General features: G+C 35.9%; 1 protein-coding gene across 2 annotated transcripts in view; it reads left to right on the top strand.

The window, feature by feature from the left end:
* GPSM2 (G protein signaling modulator 2) overlaps positions 1 to 12,133 on the top strand; it is a 54,499-nt gene that overhangs the window by 17,282 nt on the left and 25,084 nt on the right. For both annotated transcript variants that reach the window (XM_081305904.1, XM_081305905.1), the window contains 8 exons: positions 3,510 to 3,731; positions 4,115 to 4,250; positions 4,788 to 4,930; positions 5,821 to 5,944; positions 6,058 to 6,173; positions 8,646 to 8,801; positions 9,681 to 9,789; positions 10,858 to 10,987. In XM_081305904.1, coding sequence (XP_081162030.1) covers positions 3,510 to 3,731; positions 4,115 to 4,250; positions 4,788 to 4,930; positions 5,821 to 5,944; positions 6,058 to 6,173; positions 8,646 to 8,801; positions 9,681 to 9,789; positions 10,858 to 10,987 — 1,136 coding nt within the window. The remainder of the gene's footprint in view (positions 1 to 3,509; positions 3,732 to 4,114; positions 4,251 to 4,787; positions 4,931 to 5,820; positions 5,945 to 6,057; positions 6,174 to 8,645; positions 8,802 to 9,680; positions 9,790 to 10,857; positions 10,988 to 12,133) is intronic.

Here is a 12,133-nt window from a genome sequence, read left to right as displayed (position 1 = left end):
GCAGAGTGCACATGCAAGGTTCTAGGTTTAATCCTCTTCCCTAAAAGAAAGTGAAAAACTACACACACTCCCAACCAAAAAAAAAAAAAACACCCAATCCCAAAAAACAAATGGAAAAAACCATGTAACTCTGTGACACCATTCAGCCTATAAACAAATTTTGTTGGTCATCTCGTCATTTGGATCTATGGTTCCAGTATAATGTTTCGTATATGTTTAAATCCAGAAGGTCAATTATTGGCAAGATATGTATTTGAAGAAGACACATCTCTGCTTTATATGGAGATAGGCAAACACCTATGAAAACCTATAAACTTCCAGTTTATGGATGTCTTGTAATAGCCAGCTGTGTTTTATCCTAACTTCCTGGCCAATAACCCAGTCATCCTGAGCTGGTGGTACTGTGAGTGACTATTTTCCTACTCTCCTTCAGTGAAGTCATATGCCAGGGTGGTAGCATGTAATTTTTTAAAATCAATAATCTGTAGGTGGACATTTCAGTTGTTTGTAGTTTCTTGCTGCAGTGAATATCATTTTGTATAATAACTGTAAACAGAATACTCTTTCTTTTAAGAAATCTCTCATTCCCATTTTCAGAAATGTAGTTCTAGCCAGATGCAGTGGTACTCACCTATAATCCCAGTGGCTTGGGAGGCTAGCTAGGAGGATCTCGAGTTCAAAGCCAGCTTCAGCAAAAGTGAGTTGCTAAGCAACTTGTGAGACCCTGTCTCTAAAAAAAAATACAAAATAGGGCTGGGGATGTTGCTTGGTGGTCAAGTGCCCCTGAGTTCAATCCACGGTAAACCCCCCCCCCTCCAAAAAAAGAAAGAAATATAGTTTTTTTTTTTAAAGAGAGAGAGAGAGAGAATTTTTAATATTAATTTTTTTTTTTTTTTTAGTTTTTCGGCAGACACAACATCTTTGTTTGTATGTGGTGCTGAGGATGGAACCCTGGCCTCACGCATGCCAGGCGAGCGTGCTACCGCTTGAGCCACATCCCCAGCCCAAGAAATATAGTTTTAAAGGGCAGTTAAAACAAACAAATAAACAAAAAAGGCTTTATTAACTACAAACTGTCATGTAAAGAAATGTAAATATAGTGATTTAAGGTTTCTAACTTAACTGATCTATCTTTCCATGTATTTTAGATCTTTCTCCTATATCTAATTGGCTTCAGCTAATGGTAAAGCAAAATGTTAGTAGTTTTCTTGTATTATTTTATATAAATCATTTAGAGAATGAAGGTTAGGTAACTAGTCTGTGAACAAGCAGTAGCCATTGGCTTGGTAGAATTGTAAAGAAAAAACACCTGTCTATAAATCTTGAAGTCTACATTTAGAGATTACTCTACAACTGTTTATTTTTAACCAGGAATCTGTTTTGAACCTTTGTAATTGGCTCCATTAATCTTAGGTCATATTTTCTTTTAGCTTCATCAGATTCATTTTCTACTTTTGAAATTGCATTTCAATTTATGGGTCTAAGGCACCTTGTAGTTTTATAGATTAAAAGACAGCACCTAAAGAAATGTGTTAATTGACCTGCTACTGCATACACAAAGTATAATTGTATTTGGGTGAATTAAGGTGTGTGTTAGTTCAATTCACATTTCCTGTTAAAGCAGTGAGTTTTTTTCTTCTTCTTCTTCTTTTGGTACCCGGGATAAAACACCAGGAGTGCTTAATCACTGGGCCACATCTTCAGCCCTTATTATTTTTTGAGATAGGATCTTGCTAAATTGTTTAGGGCCTCACTAAATTGCTGAACTGGCCTTGAACTTGTAATCTTCATCATGCCTCAACCTGCTGAGTCCCTAGGATTACAGGTATGCGCCACAGTGACCGACCAAAAGCAGTGATTCTTTTTTTTGGTGGGAGGTGGGGAGACACCAGGGATTGAACCCAAGGAAGCTTAACACTGAGCCAGATCCCCAGTCTTTTTTGTGTGTGTTTTATTTAGAGACAGGGTGTTCTGAGTTGCTTAGGGCTTCACTAATTTGTTGAGTTCTGGCTTTGAACTTGTGATCCTCCTGTGTCAGCCTCCTGAGATTATAGGTGGGATTACAGGTGTGAGCCACCACGCCCGGCAGAAGCAGTAATTTTTTTTTTTTCCCTTTTGTGATGCTGGAGATTGAATGCTGGGTCTTGTGCATGCAAGGTGAGCACTCTACCAGCTGAGCTATATCCCCAGCCTGGAAGCAGTGATTCTTAATCCCAGTTTGTACATTAAAATTTATTGGAGGCTTTTGAACAATACTGATGGCAAGATCTCCCCCAGAGAGTTTAAAAACTGCTGCATATGAGCTCTGCTATTGTGAAACTAGGATTTAAGAACCACCTTCTATTAGAGTGGCTCAAAGTTAATTCTAGTAAGAAATAATGTAGTGTTCTGAAAATTAAAAAGTTTCTTGAGCTCAATCAGAGTTTTCAGAGGGTCATATGGTGGCACATAAGGGCCATGTACTGGTAATACATAAGGTAATTTTAAATTTAAATAGTTACATGTTTGTTTAATGTATTAAAAAGTAAATACAATATCATATCAAGTTCAGTTTCATGAATGCTGATTTGCATGAAGACAGTTCTTTTTTTTTTGAAGTGATAAGTTACAGATAGTGTGCCAATTTAACGAAAATTTGCCAAATTATAGAACTACATTATGTGAAAAGGAAGAACATTTACCACAGACATGGCAGAAGTCATAAAGATGCTGAAGAAACACAGTGACAACTTTGGTGAAGGTCAACATCTGAAGTTTAGGATTAGAAACAGAAGTATGGTGTTTTTTTTTCCTCACAGATATATTTACAGTAACTCAGCTTTTATGATGTTTTCAATTCAGGGATAGACTTTGGGGATTAGAATTTCTGCATATCATTAAATTATTGCTTTCAGACTAACAAATTTCTTAACACTTAGTTCTTTTGTGAAAGTGTGCCATAAAGATTAAGATATTTTGCTCCTCTATTTTTTTTAGAATATAGGTGGTTTTGTATGATACAAAAAGGAAGGAGAGTGTATGTAAGACAGAAAGGGAGAGAATTTGGATGGACAGTGGGTGGGGTTGATGAGCAGATGAATGGGTTACCTGGATATCTGGATAAAGTATGATATTAATTATAGCACCTCACCTTCTCAGGCACTCTGTATTCTTCCCAAACTCTCAAGAAGTCCATCGGTCTGCCACAATTCAGTAATTTAGGAAACACTGCTTTAGGTTCTTTCACTGGTAAAGAGTGGGTTGGTTTGGATTGGCCAATTAAAATGAGCTCCATATGAAGATATTTAGCTGTCCGTTATAACAGACTGCTGAGCCTCAGAAATTTAAATAAACAAATAAGCTCTTGCTGTATAAGTACTGTTTTATCAGTAATGTCTATATGCTTCGATTAGGTAACTAGTTTGAGTAAGAGTAGTCACATAGTCCATGTGTAAATTATATTACTGGAAGTTAAAAACACTGTGATGTAGTAGTTGTGTTGTAAATGTCTGTCCTATATAATTTTGTAGAATGGAAGCTTCTTGCCTAGAGCTGGCCTTGGAAGGGGAACGGCTGTGTAAGTCAGGAGACTGCCGTGCTGGTGTGTCATTTTTTGAAGCTGCAGTTCAAGTTGGAACTGAAGACCTTAAAACACTTAGTGCTATTTACAGCCAGCTGGGTAATGCTTATTTCTATTTGCATGATTATGCCAAAGCATTGGAATACCACCATCATGATTTAACTCTTGCAAGGTAATTAACTTGTTTCTTAATATTCTTCCTCCCTAAAATAACTGTCACTTTAAAAAATTTCCAGTCAATTAAAGAAAAACTAACAATACATTTAATAAATTCTAGTTTAATAGTATTGATTTTTGAAAACTAATGTTTAGGCTAAACACAGAGTTTAATTAAATGAATAAATAGTAATGAAATGACCCTAGAGTTTAGTTAAGTGAATGAAAATTAATTTAAATTGAGAAATGTTAAGTTTCAAATTTTTATTTAAAGTAGGTTTCAAGGCTAATAGCTTTTTCTTGCATGTCTGTTGTCCTCTAGGAAACCTGTACTCAGGCTGCTTTACATTTTAACACCATTTATATTAACACCATTTGCTTCTCTCTCTTCACTCCCAGGACTATTGGAGACCAGTTGGGAGAAGCCAAAGCTAGTGGCAATCTGGGAAACACCTTAAAAGTTCTTGGGAATTTTGATGAAGCTATAGTTTGTTGTCAGCGACATCTGGATATTTCCAGAGAGCTTAATGACAAGGTAATGAGAGAACAGTTGATAATAGGCCAAGTGCCAAAGGGTTTCAATGAAATTGTTTTGTGTCTTAATATTGTTTATACTGTAGTTTATCTAAAAAAGAAAATACTCAGCTCGGCATGGTGGTGCACACCTGTAATCCCAGTGAGGGGAGGCTGAAGCAGGAGGATCACGAGTTCAAAGCCAGCCTCAGCAAAAGCGAGGCACTAAGCAACTCAGTGAGATCCTGTCTCTAAATAAAGTACAAAAATAGGGCTGGGGATGTGGCTTAGTGGTTGAGTGCTCCTGAGTTCAATCCCTGGCACACACACGGGGGGAAAAAAAAAAAGAAAAAATATTCATAGACAAATAGAAGTGAAAAAAAGACAATAAAAATTTTTAAATAGAGTAAATAGAAAGCCTTTTCATAAGTAATTGTTTGATTTCATATGGATGACCAATGTAGAAATTTCTACCCAAGACTATTACAAATATATGTGGTAAGCATTATCAATACCCAGTCTCTGTTTAAATGTCAACTTTGCTGATGTCTTCATGTAGGTGGGAGAGGCAAGAGCACTTTACAATCTTGGAAATGTGTATCATGCCAAAGGGAAGAGTTTTGGTTGCCCTGGTCCCCAGGATGTTGGAGAATTTCCAGAAGAAGTAAGAAGTGCTCTGCAGGCAGCTGTGGATTTTTATGAGTGAGTATGGCTGATGCAGATAGGGCCCACCTTGGCCAGGGGTACGCTACACGTTCTTTACCCAGTAGTAAGTTTTTGGCATTGGAGAAGATAATGCTAAGTGAAGTCAGCCAATCCCAAAATAACTAACAATACATTTAATGAATTCTAATTTAATAGCATTAAAATTAAATGCCAAATGTTTTCTCTGATATAAGGAGGCTGACTCATAATGGGGTAGGGAGGGGGAGCATGGGAGGAATAGATGAATTCTAGATAGGGCAGAGAGGTGGGAGGGAAAGGGAGGGGGCAGGGGATTATCAAGGATGATGGAATGTGATGGACATCATTATCCAAAGTACATGTATGAAGACACAAATTGGTGTCAACATACTTTATATACAATCAGAGATATGAAAAATTGTGCTGTATACATGCAATAAGAATGGTAATGCATTCCGCTGTCATTTATTTTTTAAAAAAATCAATAAAAAATAAAAATAATAAAATAAAGATTTTAAAATTATGGACTAGCAAATAAAAATAAATCATCAAATCAATTGCTTAAATGTGAGTGTTGTATTAGTAATCTGCAGTTTTCATTTAAACTGCAGACCAGTGCCCCTTAGTGGCAAAAACAAGAAATATCAATGGTTAGTCTAAATTGGAGTGTTTCCAGCTAACCCCTGTAATTATCCTCCATTATAAATGTATTAAAAATATCATATTATAGCTATAAGCTTAAATTCTTCTTTTGATACAACTGGTTATATCTGTAAATTGAACAATAAGAACTTCTTTCCAAACTGATTTAAATTCTTCTTTTGACATAACTAGATTTGTAAATTGAACAATAAGAACTTCTTTCCAAACTGATTTTTTTTTTTAAACCACTGTTTGTTATCACTTAGGGAAAACCTATCATTAGTAACTGCTTTGGGTGACCGAGCAGCCCAAGGACGAGCCTTTGGAAATCTTGGAAATACACATTATCTCCTTGGCAACTTCAGGGATGCAGTTATATCTCATGAGCAGGTATAAACAAAAGATCCTGGAGTCTGATCATTTCATCCATCAAAGTTCTAACTCGAGTTAGAATATTTTGCAGTTTTATTATGACTGTATCTAATTAAACTTTTCTTTTTCAGCGCCTTCTTATTGCAAAAGAATTTGGAGATAAAGCTGCTGAAAGAAGAGCGTATAGCAACCTTGGAAATGCATATATTTTTCTTGGTGAATTTGAAACTGCTTCTGAATACTACAAGTTAGTCTAATATTTCTGCAGCTAAATATCAAATGAGTAGTTATGTAGTCCTTTAAATCATAGGCTTTGGGTTTATTTTTTAATTAATTATTTATTTTTTATTATTGGTTGTTCAAAACATTACAAAGCTCTTGACATATCATATTTCATACATTTGATTCAAGTGGGTTATGAACTCCCATTTTTACCCCGTATACAAATTGCAGAATCACATCGGTTACACATCCACATTTTTACATAATGCCATACTAGTGACTGTTGTATTCTGCTATCTTTCCTATCCTCTACTATCCCCCCTCCCTTCCCCTCCCATCTTCTCTCTCTACCCCATCTACTGTAATTCATTTCTCTCCCTTGTTTTTTTTTTTTTACCCTTTCCCCTCACATCCACTTATATGTAATTTTGTATAACAGTGAGGGTCTCCTTCCATTTCCATGCAATTTCCCTTCTCTCTCCCTTTGCCTCCCAAGGCTTTGGGTTTAAAGCTTCATTTAGCTACATACTAGCAGCAGGACCCTGGGCTTCCAAGCCTTAGTTCCTTCATGTGTAATAGAAGATGTCAATACTTTGATTTGTGAATTGCTGAGGAGTGAATGAAAAATGTATTAAACTCTTAGCATGGTACCTGGCACACAGGGCTCAATAAATAATATTATACCTAAGATTTAGTAGCCCCAGTACGACCCCTTTTCTTTTTATTGGATTTTATCTTTAAAACTAGTTTTTTTTTTTTTTAAGAGAGAGAGAGAGAGAGAGAGAGAGAGAGAATTTTTTAATATTTATTTTTTTAGTTTTTGGCGGACACAACATCTTTGTTTGTATTTGGTGCTGAGGATCGAACCCGGGCCGCACACATGCCAGGTGAGCGCGCTACCACTTGAGCCACATCCCCAGCCCCAAAATTAGTTATTTTTAAATGAAATTTTAAACTTCCAAGTCTTAAACCCATTTTACCATGTGTGGTGAGTATATCTTATTTCACCCACTTATGTGTTAGAAGAGAGGCTGAAGAAGGCCTGGTAACAAAAATACCCCCTCATGTCCACCAGATCTCACTTAGTTTTCCCTCTCACCCCACCTTCTCAGCAGTCTTCTTCCCACCTCTTTCTGCCCAATTTTGATTCTCAGTGGGCTGGGGCCCCATTCATCTGCCTGGGGGTTAACAGTCCCAGCTTCTTCTGCAGCAGGGTCTTTCTAATCAGTCAGCAGGCTTGAAACATAGATGGCAGCAAAATTTAAATTGCTTCAAGTTGCCTAGTCTATGCTTTCTATATTGTTTGGGGTTTTCCTTAGTTGGGTTTGAAAGCTCATTCAGACCTCAGGCAGAATACAGTTTGCTGAACCAAAGACACAGTGATTGATTTGTATTGTATTTTTAAAGAATCCAGTGTGAGGAAATGGATACTCAGAGAGGTTGAGTGACTTGTCCTAAATTACACAGCTGGCAAAGGTAGGATTTGAACCTAGATAGTCTAATGATAGGATCCATGCTTTTTTGGGGGGGCGGGGGGTACCAGGGATTGAATCTAGGGGTGCTTAACTACTGAGCCACATCCTCCCAGCCCATTTCATGTTTTATTTTGAGATGGGGTTTCACCAAGTTGTTCAGGGCCTCACTAAGTTGCTGAGGCTGGCTTTGAACTCATAATTCTCCTGCCTCAGCCTCCCAAATCACTGGGATTACCAACACATGCTGCTGCAGCCAGCTAGGATCTGTGCTTTTGACTGCTTTATGTTAGCTTCTTGGTGACAATACCAGAATGTTAGGTACAATCTGGGTAAAGAAGGCCTAGTAAGGGCTGGGGATGTGGCTCAAGCGGTAACGCGCTCCCCTGATATGCATGGGGCACTGGGTTCGATCCTCAGCACCACATAAAAATAAAATAAAGATGTTGTGTCCACCAAAAACTGAAAAATAAATATTAAAAAATTCTCTCTCTCTTCCCCCTCCCCCCCTTTCTCTTTAAAAAAAATTATATATATAAAAAAAAGGCCTGGTAACATAATCTGGGTAGTATTTAAGTGAAATATCCAGTATTTTTTATGAATCAGTGACAAATGACTTACACATACTAATTTTACCCAAATATTTAAAATTTTGACAAAATGTAAGGTCAGAAGTATGATTGAAAACAGATGTTATATGAAAAAAAAGTTTAAGTTATTGCCAGTATAAAGGGGAAAGATTTTTTCAATGTTAAAAGTACTGCCAGTCTTTAGCAGCACTTGATCTTATCTCCTTTACTTTGGTGAATTGTGAGGAGTAAGTTTATTCTGAAAGTCTGAATCTGTTTTTTGTATTTCAAAAACATTTTAGTTTGTTTAAAAGTGATGAAAAGGTTTGAAATATTTGGCTCTAAAACAAATGTACTTGAAAAGCAGCAGAAAACAGTAGAGAGAAAAAATGAGTTTTGTTTTATTATAATAGCTAAAACTAAACATCATTTGTGAAAATTAACTTCCTCTTTTAGGAAGACACTACTATTGGCTCGACAACTTAAAGACAGAGCTGTAGAAGCACAGTCCTGTTATAGCCTTGGAAACACATATACATTACTTCAGGACTATGAGAAGGCCATTGATTATCATCTGAAGCATTTAGCAATTGCTCAAGAGCTAAAAGATAGGTAAGTTATTCACCCTTTGACTACAGTTAAGGCAAAACTTAGATGCATTATTGAATTCCAAGAATTTTTTTTCCATTTGTTTCCTTTTTAAGGAATTTTCTATTTCATGTATCTTCTGTATTGAAGGCCAGCTTGTAAATTAGTCTGATTGCATGTGCCCCTGAGCAGAGTCAGTGACCTACCTCCTGTGAAGTTCTCCTGACTAGATCAGTGTGGGAAGTTTGGTGAACTTAGATAAATGCCCACTGTCCAGGGGCAGCTGCTGCTCAACCCCAGCCAATCAGTACCAGACAGAAAGGAGGGTGTCATATCCAGATCCTCCCCTTTTTTTCAGTAGAAGCTGGAAGTCCTGTGTTGTATTTTCTGCTTTTTAAATGTTAGTGACTCTGTGTTAATGCAAATATCACAGACCAAAGGCCAACAACTTATCTGTGTTAGCCTTTTGTCTGTGATGTTTGCATTAAGAGAGATTTTTGCCTCTGTATTGGAAAGAACTTTTCATTACAGTTGTTCAGAGTGAAGTATCGTAGGTAGCTCAAGAGGTCATGGAGTTTACTTTCCTTGCTGCTCAAACATGTACTGAATGGTTACCTGGTAAGGCCACTAGAGAAAGAAAAGTGAGCAGTTGGACTAGAAGACTTAACTCTTGAGATTTTATTATTTTATAGTGCATTGCATGTTTAAAAAGCATGTTTTCCAGTATTCTTGACTGGAATAGTATTTGACTCTTGAGTTTTGTATTACCTGGGTATTCTAATGTCTCAATAGTACATTCTTAATATGAAAGACAAAGCATTATTTATACTATTGCTAGATCATTTTTATTCTATACACAGACCTCTTTTCAGATAACTACATGTTGGCTTTGAATTGTTTTAGAATTGGTGAAGGAAGAGCATGTTGGAGCTTAGGAAATGCATACACAGCTCTAGGAAATCATGATCAAGCAATGCATTTTGCTGAAAAGCACTTGGAAATTTCAAGAGAGGTATGAAATAGAAAAAAAATTCTATCTGTACTGTTGAAATTTACAAATAAGTGGCAGGGGGAGGGAATCTTATTATTTCTTCAGATTGCTCTATATGACTGAATAATAAGTTTGATTATACACTGTTTTCTTGGCATCCACAAAGCATTTTGAGATAGAGATCTGAGGTAGTTTGTGTTCACCTTGATGTAGGAAAACCGGAAGGTAAGGACAGGCATGGGGAAATAGGAGCACATTACTAAAATATGCTCCCTCCCTAGCCCCATCTCTATTTAAGAAAAAATAGGATGGTATTTAAGGAAAAGCAAGGTGTTTAAAATCAAGAACTGATTCCAGTTATACTTTTGCCACTAGCTGGCTAATTGACCTGGAAACCTTTTCTGAGCCTCATTTCTGTCATCTTAAAATAATAATAATACTACCTTGCAAATTGTTATGATTAGAGATAATATATATAAAAGTAACTACATAATATATAGTACTAGATGAATAAAATTCACTATTGTAGTATAGAAATAAAATATTTTAAGGAAAATTTGTCATGTGATGCTAAGTTAATATGGCATAAATAACCTACATTATTTAATGTAATCCTAAAGAATTAGAGCAATCTAATATTTAGAGAACTAAAGAATAAATAGACTAGTTAATTGTCCTATTGTGATATTTTTTAAATTTGCTGTTTTTTTCTACATTCTTTAAAAAAGCCAGGTGTGTTAGTACATGCCAGTAATTGCAGCAGCTTTGGAGGCAGAGGCAGGAGGATTGCAAGTTCAAAGCCAGTAATTCAGCAACTTAGCAAGGCCTTAAGCAACTTAGCGAGATCCTGTCTCAAAATAAAACATAAAAAGGGCTGGGGATGTGGCTCAATGGGTAAGCACCCCTGGTACCAAAAAGCTCACAAAATGATTGAGATGCCCATTGCATTCATTAATAGTCTCATAATTCTAATGTAGCTATTTTCACTTCTTTATATTTTCTTCTAGTTTTAGGGTCACAACATTTTCAATTAGTCATCATTCTTTTTCTTTAAATAGTACTATAAAATATATGTGCTTGTGATTGTAGGTTGGAGATAAAAATGGTGAACTAACAGCACGACTGAATCTCTCAGATCTTCAAATGGTTCTTGGTCTGAGTTATAGCACAAATAATTCCATAATGTCTGAAAATATTGAGATTGATAACAGTTTATATGGTAAGTAACAGGTCTTCCAAAACCCAGTTTCTTTATACTCAAAATTTACATTTAAATTACTTAACTTGTGTATTGTATCCAGAGAGAATATATAATCTAAGAAGTTCAACTTTATACCCCTTTTTTGTTTTACATAGTTCTGCTCATTTGTCAGTACAAAATATTTTATAGTTTTTATCATGAATTTAAAAATGTTAAAAGTATAGTTATTTTTGATGGTATATGCCTGTAATTCCAGCAGCTCGGGAGGTTGAGGCAGGATGATCATGAGTTCAAAGCCAGCCTCAGCAACTTAGTGAAACCCTGTCTCAAAATTTTAAAAAAATACAAATAAAAAGGACTGAGGATGTTGCAGACTGGCTAAGTGCCCCTGGGTTCAATCCCTGGTACCAAAAATAAAAATAAATAAATAAAATAGATTTAAATGTTGTATCTATAGAGTCATTCAAAAAATAATATGAAGATACTGAAACTGAAATATTCTATTTTATTGTTTTTATTTCAAATAGTTTTATATATCAGATTTTTGTTTGGTTCTTTTTCCCCCATTTCAATTAAAAGGTGAAAGCTCTTGGAATTTTTTAATTCAGGAAACTTAATAAACTTTGTTGTTGGGATGGGGGGGGATGTTGGTAGCAGCAAAATTTGTTTTTAGGAGACTGTCTTTCGGTGCTGATTTGGTCAGATATTTCTACAGGGAGAAATGTGCCAGAATATCTCTATTCCTGAAAGAAAAAAATTAAAAAAAAAAAAAAAATAGTGTGCTTTAGGGCTGGGGATGTGGCTCAAGTGGTAGCGCGCTCGCCTGGCATGCGTGCAGCCCGGGTTCGATCCTCAGCACCACATACAAATAAAGATGTTGTGTCCGCTGATAACTAAAAAATAAATATTAAAAAATTCTCTCTCTCTCTCTCTCTCTCTTTAAAAAAATAAAAATAGTGTGCTTTAAAATATTTGTTTTTGTTAGTTATACATGATAGTAGAATGTATTTTGACATATTATATGATACATACATATTATACATATTGTACATGTTATAAATATCGTATACGATGTAGAATTACATTGGTCATGTAATCATATATGCACAAAGGATAGTAAAGTCCGATTCATTCTACTCTTTCATATTCCCATTCGCCCCCACC

The sequence above is a fragment of the Spermophilus citellus genome (genome assembly GCF_964194105.1).
Source record: "Spermophilus citellus genome assembly, chromosome: 9".
NCBI lineage: Eukaryota > Metazoa > Chordata > Mammalia > Rodentia > Sciuridae > Spermophilus > Spermophilus citellus.
Note: the sequence above shows the minus strand (reverse complement) of the source record. Positions and strands in the feature narration are given on the sequence as shown.